A 25,039-nucleotide genomic window follows, 5' to 3' on the forward strand; every position below is an offset into this window, starting at 1 on the left:
TTGTAAGTGAAAAGTACTAAGAGTGACTTTTTATAGTAAAAATTTCATTTTCATTAAAAGTAAACAGTATCAGAAATGTTTCGTTAAAACTCCCTAAAAATATCTCAGAGCCACAAGAAAAGTGGTAAAAATATCTCAGAGCCACAAGAAAATCTAATAATTGATCTAATTATATAAAAAGTGATCAATCAAGATATCTAAGCACAAATTAAGGCTTGAGGTGATTAATAATTTAATATCATTGATATTATTACCCTTTGATCGAAAAACTTAAAAGGAAATTTTTTTTGTTTGTGAATAATTTTTTTTTTAAAAAAAATGATATTATCCACGTTAAGAAAAAAGAGAAAAGGTGAGCTAAATCTCGCATTAGGCTAGATATAATATGATTTGTTTGTGAAGAACTAAAAAATAAGAATTTACGGTGAAAGTGTAGGTATTGCCACTAACAAAATCCTTTCCGGATGCTTTTAATAAGGATCCGACGAGTATCCGGATTGGCGTTGCAAAGGTTCGGAAGCCTGAAACGGCCCTCATTTGTTTGGTAGCGTTTGTCTGCCGCATCCCCATTTTGAATAATATGTACCTCCAAAATCTCCAATTTCCTTATTTACACCTCCCCCAATTCCTCGGTATATAAAAATTCTTCCCTCCCATTTCCTTCCTCTCCTAAATTTTCTCCCACCTGCCATTTTCCCGCACTTTTTCTCCCCCCACCCCACACAATTTTCTCGGTAACCAAACAGCTCTTCTCTGACTCCAAACTCTTCGTTTCTACTGAGCCATCAGCCATGGCTGTCACTTCCAGTGGCAGACTCTCCCACCTCCAAATCCCCAGTAAATGGCGGGACTCGGAAACCAGCCCGGACCGGATTAGTCCTGCCCAGACCGGTCCCAGTCTCCCTTTCACTCCCAGAAAAGTCCCTGTCGTTTACTATCTCTCCATGAACGGCCAGCTCGAGCACCCTCACTTCATGGAAGTACCTCTCTCCTCTCCCCGTGGCCTCTTTCTCAGAGGTAAGAATTTATTTTCTCTCCACTTTCTCGGCAACCAAACAGGCCCAAATCAGATGAATTTAGTTTGTGCGTTTCTTTCCTCAGATGTTATCAACCGGTTAAACTTGCTACGTGGCAAAGGCATGGCCTTGATGTACTCCTGGTCTTCCAAACGGTGCGAGCTAGCTTCTCAAACCGTCTGATCTAGTTGCTGATTTCTTCAACCGTCTGATCTTCTGACTTCATTGGAATTGAAATTGCAGGAGCTACAGAACAGGCTTCGTTTGGCATGATTTGACGGAGAACGACTTGATATACCCGTCGCACGGTCACGAGTACGTGCTCAAGGGGTCGGAGCTTCTTGACCCGCCGCTGAACCATCTGGCTCTCGAGACTGCGTCGTCGAGGTCCCTGAGACCGCCGCCGGAGGCGCTGAAATCCGGCGACGATTTCGACTCTCCTGTGATTTCGCGCCGGCGAAACCAATCGTGGAGCTCGATCGACTTGAACGAGTACAAAGTGTACAAGACCGAGTCGGTCGGCGAGTCCACAGGTAAAGCCGCCGCCGACGCGTCGACTCAGACCGATGACAAACGGCACCGACGACGCGTTCGAGAGGAGCACGACGAGAAAGGTCAAGGTCAAGGTCAAAGTAAACGGGAGGAGATTCAGATTCTGAGCCACGGTACGGAGCTGAGCCGGGACGAGATTTCGCCTCCGCCGTCCTATTCGAGCCCCGAAACTCTCGAGTCACTGATGAAGGCGGATGGACGGCTGGTGCTCTGCGCGGACGGGGTGAGCGAGGAGGCTGTGAACCGGACGGCTGAGGTCTGTCCAACTGGCAAGTTAAAAGCGTCGACGGTCCTGATGCAGTTGATATCGTGCGGCTCGACCTCGTTCAGAGACTGCGGGTCCACGGCGGTGAGGGAGCAGGGGCTCTCGCTGGTTGGGCATTACAAGCCTAGGCTGCGTCGTGGCGTAGCCGAAAATCATGCTGGGACGGAGACGGTAATTTCGAAACTAGCGAGGGTAAAGATGGAAGATAAGGAGTATTTTAGCGGGAGCTTAATTGAGACCAACAAAGAGGCGGTTCCGTCTTTGAAGAGGTCGTCTTCTTACAATGCAGATCGGTACGTATGCTTTGTTCATTTAACTTTGTGTGCTTGGTTTATTCCGATTCCATTTGTAGATAAATTTTTCAATGTGCTGAAAACACAATTTCATAAACAAGTGTCATTATAGTAGTTGGATGCTCGAAAAAAATTTCAAACCACTTATACGATGACATTGATGTAGAGGTCGTATGTTTGGAACGCTGAAAAATCAGTCTATTTAAGATAGTGGAATCGTTATTAACACTCTAAATAATCGTAATTACTTAGTGCCGTATTTTTGGAACACTATGTCAACATTATGGAAGCATTTTTAGTGTTTAGGGTGGTACAATAACTTTTTTTGCATTTCAAACTTTCTGTTTGTTATGTGTGTAATTAATTAGATTCACCTACTGATAATCTATATGAATGGCATCTAGTTAATTATTGTTGACACACTAATAATCGTCACTTCTAAATTATTGCATGGACAACTTTCTTCCTAAATGCAAACTATATAGTCAGTAGACTTGTATGCTTGTTATTATACTGAAACTAGACCGGTAAAAGGGTCGTATCAGATCAAATCAGTCTGGATTCGAATCTACTTATAATCAGATTAACAGATTCAAATTTTATTCAGATTTAACTTGTCGATTCAAATCCGATTAACATAGGATTTGAGTCGAATATGAAGATTTTAATTAAGTCCTAATTCGTTCCTTTAATTTCATTTTAGTCACGTATGTAGGTTTTGGTAAAAGTAGGCACGCATTTTAACTTAGAAGCATCTGCAGTAATAGGTAATGTAGTACAAATGTTGATTTGAAGTTTCACCTTTAAAATGTAGGATTATCCTCTTTCCCTGCCTTTCTCGGGATTCTAGTTAGAAACTTTTTGATTCTCTGATAGCCCGTTTGGTTTGCTTTCGTTTTTCGAATGAAATATTCGTACGGCTAATTTGAAACATGGCCAGCTTCCTGCCTTACTCACTTTTCTGTAGAATGCTATCTTTAATTTTTAGGGTTTTTGTAGTTTTGCAACAAAGCACAGTATATGCTGAATTTTTAGGTGTTAGATACTTGGTTAATGAACCCTTGGCCGAACATTCAACTCCGGTTCACTGGATATGCTCAAAGTATAGTAGGTTTTTTGGGGAGGAAGATTTGTATGGACCAGGTACGACGGTATATGACGTTCCGTCTCAATAATATAAGAATATATTATTTTTTCACATGTTTTTACGTTATTGACAGGATATCATTGTGACAATGAACCTGTGCTATACAAGTTATTCTCAATTTTTTGTCCTTATTTAAGCTTGTCTAGAAAATTGTGGGGCCGCGCAGTTGATCTTAGCACATTACAATTGCAGTTTTAGTATATAATTCAGTAAATGTTCAAAGCAGACAAAAGTGGATTTTGAATCCGTGAATTCTTCAAGTATTTTTATAGGGTATGAAACCACACTTCTTTCAGAACTTCTGTGAACATCTCTTTTATATGAGAAATTCTTTGGTCCCGAGACTGGACCAGGTGGCCATAGGACCACACACAACAAAATAAAGAGACCCATCAACGATGGCCTCACCCAAGACCTTCTCCATTCATACCTACTAGAGAGTCCAATTATAATTTGTTTAATGTGAGGGTGCACAGTTGATTTCTTTCCTTAATCTTATTGATTAGAAAATGTTTCTTGGCAAATTTATTGATTAATTGATTTAAAACATGCATGGATTTGCAGGAGTGCGCAGTTGCAGTTGGAGCAAACAGAGAAAGATGGAGTGAGAGCAAAATGCATTCCCAGGAAACCCAGAGGAATACCCACCAAGAAAGAGATCAACCATATCGCCTCTAGTAGTGATGGTGGTGGTAGTAATAGTAGAAATAGCCATGTAGGAGGGAGCAAACGACTTGAAGTTCGTCAATAAGCTGCGGAATTGTGCTATAGTCAGCCGCTCACGCATGTTAGGCTCATGTCTCATTAACAATAAAAAATCAGTTACGCGCACATCAACAACTGAACTTAATACAACCGGGAGTTGTAAAGTACATGGGACAACATTGAGACCCTAAAATTCGAAAAATAGCTGAATGAATGATAACGAAAAGCATAGGCAAAATACGCGGCAGTCGGCGTTTTAGGTAGCACATTGCATTTCACGGCACTATGAGCGCAAGCTTCGACGAGGAAACAAAGCATGGGGCGTGGGAATCTTACAAAAGCTAGAAGAGTTGAAGCTGCGTCTTGGTGTTTGTGGGGGAATGAGTTTTGTTCATAAATTTCGATCAATGTTTGCTAAAGTCTATGCCATTATTTTGAGTTTTTGACGTTGGGACATGGGAAATAGAAAGAATTCTGTCCTAGGTATTAAAAACGCATCGTTTTTGAGCACCTACGTGAGCTCTGTTTTGGAGATTGAAGAGGTAAATGGTTTATGGTTCCTCCTCCAAGAAAGTTAGAGATGGGGCATTTGCTTGTGGTACTTTATTTAGTAGACAAATGAGGGTTTGGGTGTAGGAATGATGCAGAAAAATAGAGGTGCTTCTATATATGGCATTATTAGAGATAACATCACAATTTCCAATTGATGGGTATCAACGGTTGTGACAATTATGTGTTTATTACGTGAAAAGAGAAACAAACATATGATTGCGTATAATCAAATCAATGAGACCATCGCTCTGTCCAAATTTTGTAACCTCGTTAATACAGTATCACAAATTCACAATCAGTCTCTTTTGATGGTCAGTTGGTGACCAAGTGACCAATTATTCTTGGTCGCCAACTTTTGATTTGATATCAAGGGTGGAGAATAGATAATTGTGTTCCTAATGGTCTAGTTTCAATTCTCGATATTAAATCTTAGGATAAGTGACATTGCAGTTATTGGATAGTTCACTAGGAGAACATTTCTTCATAAACAAAATGAGTATATCTACTTAGTCGCTCACGTGAAATATATGGCTATTTAAAGATTTGTTTGATAAATATTTCGTTTTTATAGTTTTTAATTTTTATTTTCACTATTTTAAATATCTGAAAACAAAAATCTTGTTTGATAATCATTATAACTTTCTGAGTCTCTATTTCCACGTGAACTTGGAAATGGATGCTCTGCAAAATATCATACTGGCATCAACTATATATGTTATGTGTCTCGTGAGCCCAAAGCTACTCATGTTTCACTTCGTGCAAAGGGATCATAACATACTACGTTAACAATATTATTAAACACACAAAACATGTACCTTCACATAAGCGTCCAAGACAAGACATCTTCTTCTGGCAACGTTGTTTGCTGAATTTCATCCCCGGCAAAGCAGTTGGTACTGAGAAAACTAGCGATACCCTTACTCTCTCCCGTCAAGATGAGAAACAAACTATTCAGAACATGTTTGAATGTAAAACCAGTCTTATTCTCGCTATGCACATGCACTAACGTGAGTGACTTGAAGAAATACAAATTATATAATATAGCATATAAATGTTTACGGGTTGCAGTATTGTACTTAATCTGACCACATCAATCCAAATACCATGCTACTCAAACATATTCACAATCTCATAATAGTAAAATACAAATTTCTCTATCAAATAATGGATTAAACTAATAACATATATAATGCATTTAAGGTATTGAATGTGCAATAGTTTCAAAATTAACTGCGATCATTAGAAGGTTCTGTTTCAACTTTCCAAGATAGAAATTAATTTCATTACGATCATTCTATCAATGGCAACAAAGCAGGATCTATTTTATCTTTAGACAGCTAATCAAATATCAATTCCGCAGTTGAAGCGTCTGCAGCAGAACCCTTTCCCACCATTTGTTGAATAAGTCCCATCGCTTCTGATGGCTCATTGTTATTGAAAAAACCTCGGATGATTAAGTTATAGGTATAATCATTTGGAGAACAGCCTTTCTCTTCCATTTCTTTAAGTAACTTTTTCGCTTCGCTTGTTAGCCCTCTGTTACAAAAGCCACCAATCATTATGTTATACGTCCTGGTATCAGGTTGAAGACCTCTTGACGATAAACTGTGGAAGAGATCCCTTGCATATTCAACTTTTCCAGCTATGCATAAACCTTGGATGAGAATATTGTAAGTCCAAATATTTGGATCCAACTTTTTATCTACCATCTCTAGAAAAAGTTTCAATGCCATTAGGAGTTCTTGGTTTTTACAAAGGCCATCCAGTAAAATGTTACAAGTGGGAACATCTGGAAGATGCCCACAAGCTTTCATCTGAGTGAATAACTTTTGTGCATCCTGTATTCTCCCTACTTTGCAAAAACCGTCCATGAGAGTGCTATAAGTAACGACATTCAGAACAAGTCTGCTACTAGACATTTACTCAAAAAGCATCAGTGCGTCATCGATCCTTCTATGCTTACAATAGCCATTTATCAATATGTAAGTATAAGCATCAACAATGGATCCCTTGCTAAGCATCAGTTCCAAAACCTTTTTTGCTTTGTCCATTTTCCCTCGCAAGCAATAACCATCCATGAGAAAATTATAAGTAACTGTGTCAGGCTCAATACCTCTTTGAGTCATCATTTCGACAATGCTTCTCGCTTTCCCGACCAAGCCCTCCTTACAAAGGGTGTCTACCAGGACATTGAAGGTGTGCAGATTTGGAAATACACCGTTGCTCACCATTTCATTAAACAATCTCGTAGCTTCTGTTGACCCCCATAATTTGCATACTCCATGAATCAAAGAAGTATAGGTAATGACGTTGGGGTCAATACCTTTACTCATCATTTCAGAGAAAAGGTTCATCGCATCAACAACCGTAGTGTCCTTACAAAGACTGTCGATGATCGTGCTATAGACAACTATCATAGGCTTGCAACCCGAAAGTAACCACATTGGGCTTACAAGTACCACTCTCCGTCATTTTATTCAGAATCCCGACAGCATCAGCCTCTCTATTCTGAAGAAGGAATCCGTTGATTAGAGTGGTGAAGATCGTGACATCAGGTTCAAAACCAAGTTTGAAGAATTTTCCCAAGACAGACAAACCAAACCCCATTTGGTTCAAATGAGAAAAGCAATTAATGATAATGTTTAGAGTATAAACATCAGGACGAATTCCCGACAGACCCATTCGGTTATTGAAGGAGACTAGTGCCGAATAATGTTTCAATTTGGCGACTTGAGTCAAGACTTGATTGAATCGGATAACGGACGACAGAGGACGCATTTGAAGCAATTCGTCGAACACATGGAGTGCATCCTCAAGATTAGTGACTTTGACAGGCCGATGCAAATGGGTGTTTGTAGGTTTGGTTGGATAACAAGGTCGACAGTGAAACGGAGCCAAGTAACTGTTGGGGAACACAAAAAGAGTAGAGTACTGAAGAAGAAGACAAGACACAGGCCGAATACCTCTCACTCTCAGTCTGCTGGCGACGCCATAACCAACCTTCAAAGAAGAAGAAGCCATTGTCGTCGCCACTCGCCAGCAGCCTCCAAAGCATCCACAAAAACATCCAAAACTAACTGAAAATAATAGAAACAAAATAGCAGGGATAATTTTGTCATAAAAAAATTTAAATTAACAAAACATTAGAAGCAGTTTTCTTCCCACTATCCTGCGAGAAGAATCCGCGTGATGGAAGCAAAAGAAACCGTCGTCGTCCCACACAAGAACCACACCCGGAGGAAAAGAATCAGTTTTCTTCCCGGAGATTATATTTTGGATGCAAAATTTGATGTTTTTGTGATATTGCTACCCAAAACAAGAAGTGATATTAGCAATATCCCCGTCGCCTCCAGTGCCATCCCGTGGTACCCAACTTTCCAATTTAAAAAACTAGGGTTTTTTTTTTCTGTCAGTTAATTTAGGAACGGTGACTACCTTACTCAATGGGTGAGATTGTGTGAGTTAAAAGAGATTAGGCATCTTTTCATTTTCTTTTTTCCTTGCAAGTTCGTGAAAATGATTGGGACTACAAAGTCGAATCTCTTCCGTAAGTCTTCGATTTTTTTTATGTTGCCTTTGTAGTTTGTCACCGATTTTGGTATTTTAGATTGCTTTTTGGGGAATTTAAAGTTACCCAGAAACTCCAATTGCATAATTTGTAGATATAATTTGTTGATATAATCTTAAATATACTTTGGTCTTTTTCAATTCACATAATTTGTTGATATAATCTTTTTTTTATTTTTTATTTTTTGAGGTTTCTCTGGATATGGGATTTGATCGAAATGTGTGATTTTTATCGTAAGGCTATGAAATTTTACTAAATTATGCTTCAAGCTATGGAATTTACTTAACTGTTTGTTTTACTACTATGTTTACTTAACTGTGTATACAAGAGCAGGAGATGGAAATCGAAGCGTTGGAAGAAAATACTTGCGGATGACTTCAAAGGTATTTGCTATGTGGTGCTTCTGCAAACCAACATTTGTTATAAAATTTGTTATCTGTTTTCATTTTGTATAATCACAGGTGGTGAAATTAATAGAATCTTCTTTTCTATTGTTTTCGATATGCCAGAAATACATTCGGGTGAGAGCGGGTTAAATACTTCCAAGAGGTGTTTTCAAATAAAAGTATCTCCAGTGGTACGTATCTCCTTCTCTTGTGGTTTGCATTCTACTGGCATAATTGTCATAACAGCATAATGTCAGGTCGAGAAAGTCTTGCTCGGTACAACATTTAAACTCTCAATCTTAATCTTTTATACTCATTTCTCAACCTCATTCGTTTTGCTCCTGTCAAGCTTAAATAGGGATTACAAACATGGACTACGAATCGGTAGTGGGTATATATGCGTTTCATTTAGTGGTTTGCATTGCTAATATCAATTCCCTGTCTACATTCTGCTCATTTCTTTTTGGTTAAATAGGCTTTGGTGCAGTGAATTACTGGAGCATTCAAACAGAGATACAAACAGAATTACTGCATTACTAAGGTATTTCCCTCATTTCATTCTTAATTTGTTAGATGGTAGACAATCGCACATCATGTTTAATATTTACTTTGAATGCTGTCAAAGGCATCACCTTTTTATGCCTACTTTAGAACAAAACTCTAATTAATAAAAGTACAAACACGTTGATGAGAAAATATTATTTTTGACGGATGAAACATAAAATTGACGTTTTGGGAGGCTTCACATGAGATAAGACTTTACATTTTTCGTACTTGAGTAATTTCAACACCATCGTGATCAATTTTAAGCATGTACTTGCTTTTTCTTTCCAAACGGTTAGAGAAGAGTGTGTTAGATTATGTCATGGAACCTTCAAGTGGAGTTTTTTTTTTTTCACGGTAAGTAGAATATAAAGGGAAGGTCATGCCCAAAGACTTACTTACTAAGGCAAAACACCAGAAACAGAGACGGGAAAGCATAGAAATGGTACAACAAAAATAATAGCAAAAGGTGATTACATGAAGGGTAAGTGACTTGAAGTAAAACTTCAGTCTCGACCCCATTTCTTAAAACCAAGCCCCAGAGAAAGATAGGATAGGGTTAACAGTGCAAAAGGAAGTATCGTCGTCTTCGGATTTGAAATCAACAGACAAATATAGTATACACAAGGTTGATGTGGAGTGAATGTGGAGTGTGTAGAGTAATTCGGGGTCCCTGAATCGTAAGCGATATTTTATTCATTCATTCATTCATTCAAGGTAGCTGTAGCTTGCTTCCAAGTTCAAGTGCTAGCGATAGAATAGGTAGAACACTAAGACACGATGACACGATTATAGCACAACACTATGACACGATTATCTAATCTGCCTCACCAAATGACACTATCTGTTTTGTCCATGCATTTTTGTGTCACCCATAAATGAAATAATCCCCTTTTTGTGATCCTTAAGTCTATTCATTCACCCACCATAAAAATCAAATGAGTAAAAAACATATTATCTGTGTCTTTATTGTTCTGTTTTCTATTTGGTACTCATATGTTCGTCAAATACGACACGCATCCTTACTTCTTTATTGTGAATACTCTTCATTTCATGTTATATATTTTCTTGCCAAAGAGTAAATAGGTAGAAAAATTAAACATTTGTACATGGCTTTATCAAGAGGAGTTTCAGCGTCTACAACAAAAGTCTTGGTAAAGAAAGGAGAATTACACAGTCATGAAGGAGTCTTCACAAGAAATGTTGTGTACAAAGATATTTTGCTTCCCTCGAATTCAACATACGGTTACATTCTTTCTTTTAATGTTTAATTCCCTTTTTCAACCTTTAATGCAATTCAATTACAAATAATGCTAATATTTGATGTTAACTAAACGCATTAAATTTTCAACAGGATGAAACGATATAAGTTCATTATATGTTTTGCTGTCAAGTGTGTCAAGGTCAATTGAAGTTTTTGGATTGTTTTTATACTTTTTATTTAGCTTTTAGTTGCAACTAAATTATAAGGATCTTCTCTATTATTTATTACTTTTTTTTTTTTTTTTTTTTTTTACATATTCTAGACAAAATACTTTAAATTCATGCTTGTATTATTAGAGATGATAATCGCCTTTATTTTATGTTTCTATGCGTTGAACCAATACATCTAAAATGTGTAAGTCGCACGTAACGCGCCGTGATTAAAAAAATATCTTTTGCACGCGCTTAGTAAGAATATGACCAATTATCCATTGACTGTGTCATCGAAATATTATTCTTGGAGGATGGAATGGAATGACGAGGTTAGGCTTACAAGCTGCTTCTTCCTTCCATCCTTAAGAACAAAGACAATTGCATCAGTTTCGAAAAAAAACAAAACAAAAACCAACAAACAAAAGAACTTATATATTTCCACAAACGGGGTCGAAAAATAAATTAATTGCAAGTTCGTTGTGAAAAAAAGTCGAAAAAGAGTGAAGAGAAATGCCATTGCACGTTGAATTTATATATTTGCTTTTCTGATATGTTGCCCCTAGTGCATTGGTAAGCTACTTGTTATTTACTTGTTGTGATTGTTATTTTCAAAATGGATTTTTAATGGAAGACGTAAATTTGAGATGTAAAAGCCATATTTACATCTCATTTTACATTTTTGATAAATGCATATTTCAATGCTACATTAATGCGAGATACGTAAATTTGGAATCATATTTATTTGCTCTTTTTGAACACAAAGTCCATGTCCAAAAAATGTAAATAAAAAAAAAAACATAAATTTACATTTTTGTTCACATCTTCCAGCCAAAATGAGTGTTTTACACTAGAGAGTTTTCTAGCCAACAAAAAAAATATAAAACGCTCATTTCAAGGCATTTTGCATCTCCGTTAAGAGATGAACTAAGGATGTTATTATTAATACCTCTAAAAAATTATTCTATGCTCCTCCCATGTAGAAATCCATGAAAAAAAAAAAAAATACTTAGGACTGCAAAATGACAAAAAAAATTTGGCTTAAAAAAGTAACGAATTAGAGAAACATCCCTTCACAGGAAAATGTAAAAATGTGGTTTTTCGTTAAAAGTGAACAGTACCGGAAGTGTTTCGTTAAAATTCTCTATAAGCTTCCTGAGCACCATTACCATCACTATCGTTGTCGGTAGCATCATCATAATTGTCATCACTGCCGCCGCCGCCGCCGCCACCACAATCACAACCACCACACTACCACCATCACAATCACAACAACCACATCTGCTACCACCGTGCTCGCAGATGAGTACACGCTTGCTGGGAAATGGCAAAGCAGAGAAGGAGAGAGAAGGTGAGAGAGAGGAGAAAGAAAGAGTTAGACTTGTTTACGGTTTTTAGCTGATTTCTCTTCTCATTATTCTTTAGCAGTTGGATGCCCCTAATGTTATCAATATCAGCGGAAATATTGATATGTAAATTTGTAGAAATATCAATAAATATACCGATATCGGTAGTAGTTGCCTTCGATGAGAATGATGAAAATTTGCTCAAAAATGTGAAAAAATTAAAATGAAACTTTATGTAGCGTCATATGGTAGTTTGTCAATATTGAATAGATATGTCGAAAATATTAACCAAATATGTTGAGTTTAGCTGAAATTCAAGAGTTTCTCTAGTAGGAGTGAAGTTCCTTTCCATATCTTTGTCTAATTTTTCCAATATTTCAACTGAAATATCGACCGTCTCAAGGAAATTTCAAACACCAGACATATCTTTTCAGCTACATTGGTTCCCATTGGTGCTAGCATGCAATACGTGTATGCTAGCATGCAATACGTGTATGTATTTTAGAAATTTCAGTCCCTTTGATGTAAATTGTAGAGTTCAAGGGACGAAGTATTGCACGAGTGACAGATAGAAGAAAAAAAATATAGTAAATAAATAATACAAAAACTAAATAGATATTCTATGATACCTACATAAAGAGGTGAGGTTTAGATTTAGGCTAAGTTACATAATGGGTCAACAAAAAATTATTATAAAACTTATCTTTATTGGAGTCGGCTAGACGATACTGCTAGTACTCGTAAAATTTAAAAGACTTGTAATTTGTTCGAGGTCAAAATATTTTCAATATTAAGATTGGGTCAATCTACACATTGTGGTTTTAAGGAGAAGTCAGTCTACGGAAATTCTAGCAAGTATTATTGAGCTTAGTTGGAGAAGAAAATTGCTTTTATAAAACTTTAGTTGAAGAGGAGAATTATTTTCATTGGATTGTGCTTTTATAAAAATATTTATTGACCTAAACCAACTTTCCATTCTTTCATGTATGTTGAAAAAATATTTTTACTAAAAAGGACGACACCAAGCTAATAAGACTTTCTGCTTTGTCCAGGGTTGTGGGAAGAGAACGTTTATTGCAAACAGTCTTACTCTTGATTTGCAAAGAAGTTGTTTTCACGACTCGAACTTAAACCTTTCAATCACAAAAGAACAATCTTTCTATTGTGCCAAGGCTCACCGTCGAAAAAATATTTTCACTAAATGAAAATAATTTCGTTGTGCAGTTTTTTTTTTTAAATTTTTTTAATACACATGAAACGAGGATTTAGACTATACCACATAATGAGTTATCTATAGTAATTTGATTACAAACTTATCATCCACAAAAATCGAAACTAAGAACTTCTGATCTCACCGTGGGCATTTATGCGTCTTGTTATGAAAAGGGTAGTGGTGGAGGATATAAAATATCCCCCTTTCCATGTTAACAGAATTTACACTCCTTTTACCAAATCTAGGAATTTGGCCGCGACTAGGAGTTCATGGCATATTGGTCATTCCACGTTGTAACTTGACCCTCAATTTGTTCATCCGACACTATAAATCCGAACCCATGAGAAAATTTGCTTTGGTTTCCTATCGTTTGTCAAAATTTGAAGGCAGTCTCCAAGCAATTTAAGCACAAAACCTCTGTAAAGTACACCCTCTCTCTCTCTCTCTCTCTCTCTCTCTCTCCCCCCATCTAAAGTCTGTGTATATATATGTACAGATATATAATCTGTAGCCAAAGCAGCAATGTCCATGTTTCTCACTTGTCTTGCCACATTGTCTTGAACAAACACAAACCCCACATGTCAAAGTTTGGATTTTTCTATCACCTGTAGCTTCCTCTGTTTATTTCATCAAAGCTCTCTATTTTTCCTGCACGTTTCATAACATCCGTTGAAAACACACACTGCGAGTGGCAACAGCTATTCAAAAGCACTTTTGCATGTTGCTGCTTTTGCTCATTGTCTGTTGATCTCTCTTGCCCTCTCTGCCTGTTATTCGGCACATATATTGTATCATTGCAAATGGGTTTTTGATTCTTTTATTAACTGTATCAGGGTTTGTGTTGGTCTTGTCGTTCGGAGCTGGAGGGTTTCTGGGTTTTGATTCGATTTAGTTGTTGTGGGCTGTGCGCTGATGGGTCCTGTGAGGGGGATTAGGAAGAGAAAGAAGGCTGACAACAAGGGTGAGGAGAATGCTTCTGGTTCCGGGTCATCAGAGAAGGAAGGTCCTGTGGATTGGTGGGATGAATTCTCCAGGAGAATCAATGGTATTATTTTCTTTGATATTTTGATAGCTTTTTTTGCTTTATGTATGTGCTTTTAATGTTTAATGGACTTCTGGTATGCTGTCTTATACTCAGCTTTTTTTAACAGTTATCTTATGTTGATTATGTATGTGCTTTTGATGTTTAATTGACTTCTGGTTAATTGAATTGTGTCTGATTCTAACTGGGTTTGTGTTTGTTCAACTTCTGCGTCGATATATTGCGAATGCGTTTATTTACTATGAAGAAAGATCCCTAATCTGACTTTGACCTAACAGTTCTGGTTTCATTGCCTTGTTGAATATTGAGAAGGATAAGATTAATTGTATCAAGTCTAGGATAAGGTTATCTAGGTCCTTCTACAATCAAGAACTCAAAAAGTATTCAACACCTTTGATATAGCAGTTGAATTTTATAATGAAGTTTGTTTCTGTGAATTCTAGCTATATTTTTTACTTTTGTTCTTTACTGGTAATGATTGAACGGTAGCAATATAGCATTGCTTGAAGAAAAACACGCATGTAATCCAAAATATTTTAAGTTTGGAAATGCAGATGTCATAGTTTGAGCATTACAGATGTGGATAAGCATTGAGCTGGTAGTAAAGAGACTTGGGTACAAAATGATTACAGCCCTAGTGGTATAAGGAACTTAAAAGGAAAAAAATTAGTACTTTTAGGTCTGGTTTGATTTGATATGCAGTTCCGGGGCAGGAATTTTAGTGAAATTCACAAGAGAATTATTCGAAGTTGGGTACTGTGAAACAAATGTTTTGTTAAATTTGGTATATTACAAAATCATTTGTGTGTTCCTTCTGACATCGCCTCAGAAACTGTTGGCTAATTTGGAGGGACTGCAGATTGATTTTGCAATTGCATAGCGGCAGGAATACCAAAACTTGAAGCAATTATCCTCGATATGATATGAATTAGCCAATATATATATATATATGTATGTATGTATGTATGTATCTGTAGTTTCCTACAGCGTACATCCTTCAACTTGATAAATCTCATATGTCACTAACCTCATTCCGATCTCAAAGACACTATCCTTACCTTTTCTCAAATTTGAGATTGAACGTAATTCATCAGAAGTGTGGTTTGTACTACGTAATTTCCCTTGTGGCTTGTGGTAGGTAGAGACCTGGGTTGTATCTGCATTGACTTCACCAGTTTCCCAAGAAATTATGGTCGAGTAGTGATCGAACTTATGAGTCTTCTTCTGAGAACATGATCAATTGGATTGTTATTCTGAATGATAAAATTGTTGCTGTGAAATGTGGGCAAAATAATTTCATGTTTTGATACAGTTGAACAATCATATCATGTAATACACAGTCATGCTGACTACTTTTGAGCAAATTCACCGATGCAAATTAATTTCATGTTTTGATTGTACTGGCTCCGTAGTTCCCATTCAATTTTGTGCTTGTGCCATACAGGATGGATCAAAATTTATGCTTAAATAGTTTGATCTTGATGTTTGAGATCATTGTTACTTCTGATGTTCTAAAACTCCCATAACAGCATTTAAAGTTGCATTTAAATACTTCATGTTCAGAATAGTAAAATTCCTTTTTTCTTTCCCATCCTATTTGCAGGTGTGCAGTTTCCGTCCAAGGTATTAGACAAGTTTGAATCAGTTTTTAAGCTTTCCAGGAAAACCTTTGACTACATCTGTTCGCTGGTGAGTGAAGATATGATGGCTAAGTCAGCACATTTTGTGTTTACAAGCGGTAAACCCTTGTCTTTGCACGATCAAGTAGCTGTAGCCTTAAGAAGATTGAGCTCTGGCGAGTCATTGGTGATAATTGGTGATTCGTTTGGGGTGAACCACTCAACTGTGTCTCAAGTTACCTGGCGTTTTGTTGAAGCCATGGAAGAAAGAGGACTTCACCACCTGCAATGGCCTTCCACTGAAGCAGAAATGACAGAAGTTAAATCCAAGTTTCAGAAAATACGAGGCTTTCCTAATTGTTGCGGTGTCGTTGATACCACTCACATCATGATGTGTTTGCCTGCTTCAGACCCCACAAGTAATGCCTGGCTCGACCAAGAGAAGAATCACAGCATGGTCTTGCAGGCCATTGTTGATCCTGACATGAGGTTTCGGGACATAGTCACCGGATGGCCAGGAAAAATGAAGGACTGGTCAGGTGTTTCAGAGTTCAAACTTTTATCAACTCTGTGAGAGAGGTGGGAGGTTGAATGGGAAAAGGTTAGAGCTCTCCACAGGATTGGATATCCGGGAATACATAATCGGGGACTTGGGATTTCCTTTACTGCCCTATCTCGTAATCCCCTATGAAGGGAAAGAACTCCCAGAGCCGAAAGCTCAGTTCAATAAGCGGCATTATGCTACGCAGAAGGTAGCGCAGAGAGCATTGGCGAGGTTGAAGGATAGGTGGAGGATCATTCAAGGAGTGATGTGGAGACCTGACAAACATAGATTGCCAAGGATCATTCTTGTTTGCTGCTTGCTTCACAACATTGTTATAGATATGGAAGACGGGGTTCAAGACGAAATGCCTCAGCCTCACAAACACGACTCAGAATACCGCCAACAGATTTGTGGAACTGTTGACATAAACGGCGTTCATCTGAGAGACAAGCTGTCTCTCTACTTGTCTGGAAGGATGCCAATGCCGCCTTGACTTTGTTTCTCTTCCGTTTTCCGATGAGTGTGTTAGGTGTCAAAGACTGTTGTAGCCTTCAGTTTTAAAGTTGTTTCGCGACATGGTTTCATACTGAAAATTATAGAGCTGAAGCCGGGTTTTCCGGAGTATGTTTCTGAGGATATGATCCAAATTGTTTTATTGTTTAGGCATTGTCGTTTCAATGTCGTAATACTCAGTAGAATAATGTGCCATTGTCTTTCTCTTAATCTTCTACATGTACAAACTGCTCCTTTATTCTACAACACAACTCTATATCATACATCTACAGATCTCTAAGAAGTTAGGATCTGGGAAAACATCATATTACATGAGTTTGGATGAACAATCATAACTTAAAACCTAGGTACGCTCACGTTTTCACCAGAGATGGATGATACAAAAGTCTCGGACCACTTTTGCTTTACAGAATCCGGGACCTTAGAGTCGTCCATGAAGGCGTTCCACATATTCCCCCCAGGACCGCCGAGGACCCAATTAACTTTTGCTGGTGGGCTGGGATTGGAGGGTGTATCATAATCGCCCGAAAGATTTCTCTTCACAGAACCAGAAATAACTTTCTTGGACAGGATCTCGCCCAAATTGTTCATCTTTTGAAAGCCAGAGCCAGGCGAAAGCTGGAACACAAGCAAAACTCGACAAGGTCAAGTTTAATGGAGGAGATGAACTTCTGTTTGATCAGTAATTGGAGACGAACTTACACTAGACTTGTTGGCAGGCATCAATGCCTTGAGTGGAGCATCTTCATTTGCTTCTGTTAGGTACCTCTCAACAGATAATAAAGAACGGAACCGCCTTCTAGTCCCTGGCTCAATATAATACTGCAACACCCGAAAAAATTATTTACTTTTCTGGAGTGCAGTGTACTTTCTTTCAGAACAGATGGATCATAAAAAGAAAGCCATATCTAAGCATATAAAATGTCTGCCAAGACAAGTTTACCAAATGCCAAATGTTATGCCAACTCAACAAAGAAAACAGCATATCCGTTATAGAGCCTTAGATGAAACGGGGACGCCAAAATGGCGGTGTCCCAAACCTAACTTGTAACTTTCCCACATGTCAATGTGTGTTCTTTTGACATTTTCCATTAATATACAATAACAACCATTCTGCATAGTTAATGTAAGTAGCTATTTTGCAGAATGCACATGTTTCGGTGAAGTCGGTGACCCAAAAGAGCGATCAGCTTTGAAATAGTAAACATAACATATATACATGTAAATATGCAGAAGTGCATATGCACGGATGACCCAGAAACACGCATCCCTGCAATTTCAGCCGATGTTGCAGAATGCAAGCACTTTAAGCATGTACAGGCTAGATAAACCCCTTCTAGTTTCTACAACATAGAAGAGAAAAAACCACCAAAACTTCAATGAAAAAGAACAAGTACCCTGTCTACGTAACCAGAATAATTAATATTGCTTCGTGGCTTCTCCTCAACTTCCCAACCATCAGGTAGTACAAAGGATGAACTGGTCCTCCTGGTGCGTGGTGTAATCAGCACCTGCAGATTGACACTATCAACAAGGATTTTGACCTTATATTTTAGGCATTACAAGCTTTTCTCCTTCAATTTGGACTGCTGTAACGGTGACCAGAATCCAAAGGTATAGAGAAAATTTTTAAAAAAATTCTCCTTCAATTCGGACAACTGCATAAGTTCTGGAATAATAATGAATAGCAATCGAACAAAGAAAAATTTTAAAAAATCACTTTGACAATTATGGTACCTCAACCTAGTGGACCCTCAACTAAACCATGTGACAAGAATCCAAGGTATAGAGATTTTGTATAATTAGTGCAGAGGACTTACGTGGGTAAAGAACTAAGCATAACATATGTTTCCCTTGTTTCTAAATTTCTCTTCTCACTCTAACTCTTAGAGTGGGATGAGAAAGTTTAAATATTATCAATTACTGTAAATCCTGGAACTCACAGTACACTCATTGCCTGGTTTTGATCTTCTGGTATGTTGTTCGATTTGCCCTTCTGTTAGGTATCTCTGAACAGCTGCCAGTGAACGAAACTTCAGTCCCGTACCAGGCTCATAGTAATACTGCAAAACTAAATAAAAGGTCTGAGACCTGGCCGCACAAGATTTAGAATAACTTCTGAAAAGAAAAAACTTGCTAGTGAATTTTAACAAAACAACTTAGTACAGTTAAATAGCGTGGTAGGAGCAGATTTATACGATTCATTTATTGGAGAACTGAAATTTAAAAACTGCACGGACATTCTCCATTATCATAATAACTGTAACATAAAATTTAATTTCAAAAAAAGTTATAGAATCCATCATAGAAGTGCAAAATGGCGACTACGACATTGTTCTGGGTGGCCTAAAAACCCAATGTCGGAGGTGTAGCATAAACCATTATTATCGCTCAAGCATTATGCTTTCTGGACGAGATTGGCAGCTTCTTTACAAGAACACACTGGTTAGACTTTCAAAATTCAAAATTCGATTCATAACAAATTGTCGGCGTTATCCTATAAGATTATCAAAATGTACCAATTGAAATGTCAACTGCCAGCAGGCAGCGGTGAAATAGTAAACATGTACAACAGAAAAAGGGGGGAAAACAATTACTTGTACAAAAATATAAAAGTTTGACAAGATCAATTCACTAATTATTCCAAATTTTCACTCTGCAATGCAAATTGCCTAAAAACCCATAGCTAAAAACATCCAAGAATCTCATAAATGCTGGAAAGCATATGAATTTTAAGGCCAGTCAAAACCCTGCAAAAACCCCAAATACAAAAATTCCTACATTCATACATCCATCCAGCCATGATCCATGGATGCAAAGGATATACATTGTAAATTCATTTGCAATTCGAACAAGTTGAGAGAGAGAAATAGAGAGTGAAGAGAAAGAAAGATCGAACCTTGTCGATTTGGGTATGGCCCGGGCGGGAAGAGCTTGGAGGACGGGGCTTTTCCTCGACCAGCCAACCATCGGGAAGTTTGAATGACCGTGAGGGCGTGACCAATTGCAATTGCCTTTTGCTGCCACTGCTTCTGGGTTCTTCTCCTTCTTCCCCTGGCCTCACTGTTAGCAGCGGAATCGGCTCCAACTGTGACGATTCCCCATTCATCATTGTCACCGAGCAGTCACCTTAGCAGATCAGCCATGTCTTTGTTGTTTGAGGGTCTGGTAGAAAAGCTTACTCCGCCTTGGACCAGCATGACCCAAGAAATGAGAAATGTGGGATCGGGTCTACAAAGTGTGTCATGCAGTATGATTCCAGTTTCATAACAATTATTTGGACAATTTTCCTATTTTATTGGCATATGATTGTACTTGATTGATTTATTTAATATGGGATTTGGAGGTGATTAAGTCTGGTTTCTCGTATGTCATTTTCTTTGTTGTTTTCGGATTGCATGAATTATTGAAATAACGAGCAAAATTAAATATGAATATACGAAAGATAAAAACGCGGTGTGTGTTTATCACTTCCTTTTGTTATTTAGGTGATTCAACAAAAGTTTGGTTCTGGCATATGTACTTTCTTCGTCTCATTGATTGTGAGAGACAGAAAAAAAAGCCGGTGCATACCACAGGTAAAAGTTTTTCTTACATTAAACTCAACAGTGAAACTTTTAAATTTGGGATCCCTTCAACCTTGGGGTGACGTTTCCCTAGTTCCCTCAAATAAGTCACTTGACGTGCAAGTGTTGAACTGCATTAGTATATAGAGTCTTTCTTTTGAACTCATTGCGTTCTGATTCAAAGCCTCAGTATAGTTTATAGTAGCAGTATCGCGGGTACGTAAAAGAATATAGCCACTTGACTCAAATTTGATGTGAATTTGAGCCACACTCATTAGTTGAACCTTTACATTGTAACCTAATTACATTCAACCGTATTATGAATCATTGTCTCCTACACGATATATTTTAAGTAGCTTAGATCTTCCTATTAAATTCACATGAGTTTTTTAGCACACATTCAATCGTTAAATCCAACAATACTCTAAAATTTTATGTTCGTGTTTACATTATCATTTAGCTACTACTTGTTTGATTTTTGGGTTAGTGTTTGGAAAAGGGCCTCCAAATCTTGGTTTGCTCTTCACTGAGAGATTTCTGAGGCCTATGCTCATCGGCACTGCAAGGTTTACGTCAAAAGACTTGCGAGATGATCACTATTGATAAACCTCCAAGAAAAAAGGATCCCTCAAAACTTTGGGGACTAGCATCTGAATTAAATAAACAAACAAAATGATACAGAAGTTCCACTTAGCAGAACAGCTATAACTTATAGAATTGGTGCACTAATATTTCCACCAGAGAGAGATGATTTCAAACTCTCGGACCAACTCTGCTTTACAGAATCTGGGACCTTAGAATCGTCAACAATGGGATTCCACATATTCCCTCCAGGACAACGGAGGACCCATTTAACTTTTGCCGGTGGCCTACCAAAATTGAGCTCGGAGGGTCTATCATTCTCACCGGAAATATTTCTTTTCAGAGAACTAGAACCAACATTCTGGGGCTCGCTTTCAGCCAAACTTTTTGTCTTCTGATGGCAAGAGCCACTCGATATCTGAAACACAATACTGGACAAGGTCAAGGACCGCAGAGGAGCAGATTGATAAACTTTCGTTTGATCAGTAATTGGAAAAAGAAAAAAAAAACATACACTAGACTTGGTGGCAGGCATCAATGCCTTGAGTGGAACTTCTTCATTTGCTTCTGTTAGGTATCTCTCAACTGCTACTAGAGAACGGAACTGCCTTCCAGTAACTGGCTCGATATAAGTCTGCAAAACACAAAAAAATTATCATGTTTTCGAAGTGCAGTGTGCTAATTTATGAATATGTGAACGCTGTTCGTAAATGTTCTCTTTTAGAGAAATGAATCGTCTAAAATACATTTCACAATGTCACTATGGCCATGCTCATTCTGTAAAAAGAGGAAAGAAATCTTGAGCATAGCACATCTCAGAGACCCGGACCATAATTTTCCCAACCTTCTCTTACCCTCGAATCCTTTTGCCAACTTCTTTCAATGCTTTCTCGCCAATCTCTCTTATTTTGACATTTTTAATATACAATAACAACCAATTTGTACAGTGAGCGTAATTTACAGACGTTAAGGCAATACGTTTTGGTTAAGTCGCTGACCCGAAAGAGGGATCAGATTTATATAAAGATACCATCTGTACATGAACATGCAAAGTCCATACGTATGCATGCCACGAAACATGCATCTTTGCAATTTCACCCCATGTTGCAGAATGCACATATTTTCAGCAACTACAAGCTAGATATACCCTTTCTACAACAAAGAAGAGAGAAACCGCCAATATTTAAAACATAAGATCTGTACCTTGTCTATGACACGAGACTTCCTTCGTGGCTTTTCCTCAATTTCCCAACCATCAGGTAGTTTAAAGGATGAAGAAGTTTTCCTGGTGGTGCATGGTGTAATTTGCTTCTGCAGATTGACATTGTCAATGAGGAATAATAGAGGTATCTAATCCACGCACACGAATTGTATCAATGGACAAAATTCAATAAGCTTTGCATAATCAAAGTAAATTCGGGAATCATATGATTCAGATTACATGTTTTGGATTGACCACTTTTTGGATCCTAGAACTCACAAGGCATTCACTGCCTGGTTTTAATCTCTTGGTAAATGTTTCGGTTTGCCCTTCAGTTAGGTATCTCTGTACAGCAGGCAGTGAACGAAACCTCAGTCCCGTATCAGCCTCAATGTAATACTGCAAAATTACAAGAAAGTTCTCAGACCTGAACTAGAACTACTTCAAAACATAATAATGAATTTTCACAAAGAAGAAATCGTGAATGTAAATACGCGGCAGGAGCAGATTTGTACAATGTACTTGTCGGAGAGTCGGAATTTTGAATCAGCATGTATATTCTTGCTTATCATAGTAATTGTAGATAACATAAAGTTTCATTTCAAAAATACTCGAAGCAGCCATTTGTATATTAATGCAAGAAAATAAGATCAAGATATTCGGATTAAGTTATTGTTTTCGGAGAAGACCATAACGATGAACCAAGTGAAAGCTACAATGCCAGCAACAAAACCAGATGCATGTGCAACATTAAAGAATAAAAATCATAAGAAGTTCAAAAGCATTATTTATTGTTTACTGATCAAAGAGCATGCCCAACAACAATTTAAAAATAGGATTCTTATCGCAATGGTCCTGACATTTGACGAAATTGAAGTACCCACATTGGAGTGATGGGGCATAAATTATGGGCGACATTAATCACTTTGAAACACGAGAAACTAAATTGATGAATTCCCCAAACATCAAGACCATTTAGGATAAAAATCCTTTAAAATATTGGAAATAATAGATTCCCCTAAACATTTACTGGGTTTTAACTTTTAACAAAGACCTAGATTTTCTTATGCATAAAAGAAGAAATCTTGACTGGTTTCAATCATTTTCCTTCTTTTTTTTTCAGATATTCAAATGGAGTTCGGTAAGAGTAAATCTAGTCCAAATGCCAATCATGAAACTTTATTAACCCCAAACAATTACCACCCTCAATCTCTCCAATTTTTCGCTCTCCAACGAGAAACTCCCACAAAACCATAACATGCACATGAATTTCAAGATCAGTAAAAAAAAACCCCGCAAAAATCCCAACAACAAAAAAAACCCCAGGCGTTAACACAAACACATAGCAAAATGTAAACATCCACACATCAAAAATCCATGCATGCGGATAATATACATTCATAGGAGTCCACATTTGAACAAGTTTAGAGAGACCCTGTCGATTTTTCCGGGGTTGCAAATGTTGCTGAGGGGACGACGCTTTTCCTCAACGAACCAATCATCGGGGAGTCTGAAGGGTGATGTGGTGACCAATTGCAATTGCCTTTTGCAATTGAAGGGTTTTTCGTGTTCTTCTGCCGGCCTCATTGTCAGAAGAGGAACTGTCTGCGACTCTGACGATTTTCCCTTCTTCATGGACAGTGTTTGCTTGGGGTAGGGTTAAAGACTGTCGCTCAGTAGAACCCTCCTCTTTTGGTAAAAGCCACTCTGCAGTTTGACCGATGTTCCCACTATTCCAATTTCAGTTCCCCACTGTTCCAATTTTTTTAGGTTGAAGCGCGGATTTAGTTCTTGAACTATCACCTCAGTGAAAATTAGGTTATTAAATTAATTTTTTGGTAGAATAAGTCCCTAATTTTATTAAAAATTGCTAATTTCATCCCTACTATTATATTCAAGCTATTTTATCCAGTTTTTTGAAAACTTAATTCACTTGACACACTTTAGAGTGTACTACCGTCATTTTCTCGCTATAAGCCCTTAACATTTCACCTACAGATATTAGGCTACTCAACGGTCCACCTATAGATATTAAAGTATCAAACTTAACACAAATATATTATGTTCTCGTTATGTATGTGAATCAAACTTGATATTTTTCACTTACAAGTGAAGATATGCAAAAGAGACTCATAAGGGCAAATCCGGGTTGGTCTCATGAGAAAGGTAGCTCTAAGTAAAATAAAATAATATATTGGTGTAATATTATGAATCACCACCATATCGTAGTATTTGTTAGCATGTTTCAAGATAATTTATTTTGGTGAATTTTTGTAAGAGTGTTGGTCTATTTCAAATCTCAAGAGATTAAATTGTGTACCATATCAAAGTAAGTGGTTAGCAACGTATGAACCTAATAACCGGTTAGCACCTCAACGTTATTGTTGCAATAAATATGGTATACAACATGTGGGTAACATGTTTTTGGTGTATACAAGACAATGTTGAGTAACGATTGGTTGCATTTTATATGCACTTGTCCACATCCTCTTATTTTAATGATTGATAGTTGAATAGAAACAAAGAAATGAAAAATCAGAGGAAAGGAGAAGTACTAAACTATAGCAGTGTGGAAACTAGTAATACTATCCTACGCTGGATTGTAAACCTCTGCATATACAAATGGTGCATTTAGATGCATTTTCTTAAAGGAAAATGGGATACGATGAGTGTATTTGATCAATTAACAAAACAAATTTCAAAATTTAAACTTATCGAGTGAGAATGATGGTATGCTCACCACCATTTAAGGATGGTGAGCAAAGATGCTGCCATTACATTTACTACAATCTAGTGATTAAAGTTTAGGATAAATCTCAGTTTACTATCTTCAAGTTTCGTGGTTTTTAACATTTAGTATATGAAATTTTTTTCGTCCTAAAGTCGTACCTAAGTGTTAATTTTGGGATAATCTCATACATCCGTTAGTCTGACCGTTAAGTCTCCCGTTAACTGATAACGTGGCACTCATAT

The 25,039-nt window shown here is 37.5% G+C and overlaps 3 protein-coding genes, 1 long non-coding RNA gene and 2 pseudogenes across 8 annotated transcripts; 3 read left to right on the top strand and 3 right to left on the bottom strand.

Annotated features, from left to right (window-relative positions):
- The first annotated feature begins 461 nt into the window (after window positions 1–461).
- Window positions 462–4,681, top strand: LOC103948954 (protein SOSEKI 5). Its single transcript, XM_009360048.3, has 4 exons — window positions 462–1,017; window positions 1,102–1,171; window positions 1,260–2,126; window positions 3,838–4,681. Exons 1-4 carry the CDS (start codon window positions 792–794, stop codon window positions 4,022–4,024), a joined length of 1,350 nt encoding a protein of 449 aa, XP_009358323.2. The 5' UTR covers window positions 462–791; the 3' UTR covers window positions 4,025–4,681.
- Window positions 4,682–5,692: 1,011 nt separating this feature from the next.
- On the bottom strand, window positions 5,693–7,978 carry LOC103948955 (annotated as a pseudogene).
- Window positions 7,979–8,039: 61 nt separating this feature from the next.
- LOC125470240 lies at window positions 8,040–10,485 on the top strand. Of its 2 annotated transcripts, XR_007252512.1 has the most exons (4): window positions 8,040–8,077; window positions 8,432–8,481; window positions 8,608–8,675; window positions 8,960–10,485. It is a non-coding gene; the product is annotated as an uncharacterized LOC125470240 (long non-coding RNA). The 2 variants fall into 2 exon arrangements; XR_007252511.1 differs by lacking the exon at window positions 8,040–8,077 and having other exon boundaries at window positions 8,204–8,481.
- Window positions 10,486–13,467: 2,982 nt separating this feature from the next.
- LOC103948958 lies at window positions 13,468–16,927 on the top strand (annotated as a pseudogene).
- LOC103948956 (methyl-CpG-binding domain-containing protein 7) lies at window positions 16,877–20,109 on the bottom strand. 3 transcript variants are annotated; one of them, XM_048569531.1, is made up of 5 exons: window positions 19,617–20,109; window positions 18,661–18,780; window positions 18,115–18,228; window positions 17,420–17,548; window positions 16,877–17,335 (listed from the first exon to the last, which is right to left on the bottom strand). In XM_048569531.1, the coding sequence occupies exons 1-5, from the start codon at window positions 19,827–19,829 to the stop codon at window positions 17,054–17,056; spliced, it is 858 nt and encodes a 285-aa protein (XP_048425488.1). In that variant the 5' UTR covers window positions 19,830–20,109; the 3' UTR covers window positions 16,877–17,053. The 3 variants fall into 3 exon arrangements, with proteins under 3 accessions (XP_048425488.1, XP_009358325.2, XP_048425489.1); XM_009360050.3 differs by having other exon boundaries at window positions 17,420–17,539; window positions 19,617–20,106; XM_048569532.1 differs by having other exon boundaries at window positions 18,661–18,808; window positions 19,617–19,734.
- Window positions 20,110–20,899: 790 nt separating this feature from the next.
- Window positions 20,900–23,762, bottom strand: LOC103948959 (methyl-CpG-binding domain-containing protein 7-like). Of its 2 annotated transcripts, none has more exons than XM_009360055.3 (5): window positions 23,501–23,762; window positions 22,346–22,465; window positions 22,069–22,176; window positions 21,380–21,499; window positions 20,900–21,283 (listed from the first exon to the last, which is right to left on the bottom strand). In XM_009360055.3, exons 1-5 carry the CDS (start codon window positions 23,699–23,701, stop codon window positions 20,993–20,995), a joined length of 840 nt encoding a protein of 279 aa, XP_009358330.2. In that variant the 5' UTR covers window positions 23,702–23,762; the 3' UTR covers window positions 20,900–20,992. The 2 variants fall into 2 exon arrangements, with proteins under 2 accessions (XP_009358330.2, XP_009358328.2); XM_009360053.3 differs by having other exon boundaries at window positions 22,307–22,465.
- Window positions 23,763–25,039: the final 1,277 nt, after the last annotated feature.

Source organism: the organism of the source record quoted next, unplaced genomic scaffold (assembly GCF_019419815.1).
Source record: "Pyrus x bretschneideri cultivar Hongxiangsu unplaced genomic scaffold, Pyrus_bretschneideri_v1 Contig5, whole genome shotgun sequence".
Classification (NCBI taxonomy): Eukaryota; Viridiplantae; Streptophyta; class Magnoliopsida; order Rosales; family Rosaceae; genus Pyrus; species Pyrus x bretschneideri.

Bases quoted from the DNA above. Each gene is read 5' to 3' on its own strand.
- LOC103948956 (XM_048569531.1), bottom strand. From the start codon at position 19,829: ATGATGAATGGGGAATCGTCACAGTTGGAGCCGATTCCGCTGCTAACA. The intron at 18,781-19,616 runs GTTCGATCTTTC...TTAGTTTTGCAG, and splicing joins GCCATACCCAAATCGACAAG to TATTACTATGAGCCTGGTAC. The intron at 17,336-17,419 runs GTAAGTTCGTCT...CTTGTGTTCCAG, and splicing joins TGCCTGCCAACAAGTCTAGT to CTTTCGCCTGGCTCTGGCTT.
- LOC103948954 (XM_009360048.3), top strand. From the start codon at position 792: ATGGCTGTCACTTCCAGTGGCAGACTCTCCCACCTCCAAATCCCCAGT. The intron at 1,018-1,101 runs GTAAGAATTTAT...TTCTTTCCTCAG, and splicing joins CCGTGGCCTCTTTCTCAGAG to ATGTTATCAACCGGTTAAAC. The intron at 1,172-1,259 runs GTGCGAGCTAGC...TTGAAATTGCAG, and splicing joins TACTCCTGGTCTTCCAAACG to GAGCTACAGAACAGGCTTCG.
- LOC103948959 (XM_009360053.3), bottom strand. From the start codon at position 23,701: ATGAAGAAGGGAAAATCGTCAGAGTCGCAGACAGTTCCTCTTCTGACA. The intron at 22,466-23,500 runs GTCTCTCTAAAC...GTAATTTTGCAG, and splicing joins ACCCCGGAAAAATCGACAGG to TATTACATTGAGGCTGATAC. The intron at 22,177-22,306 runs GTAATCTGAATC...GTCAATCTGCAG, and splicing joins AAGTGGTCAATCCAAAACAT to AAGCAAATTACACCATGCAC.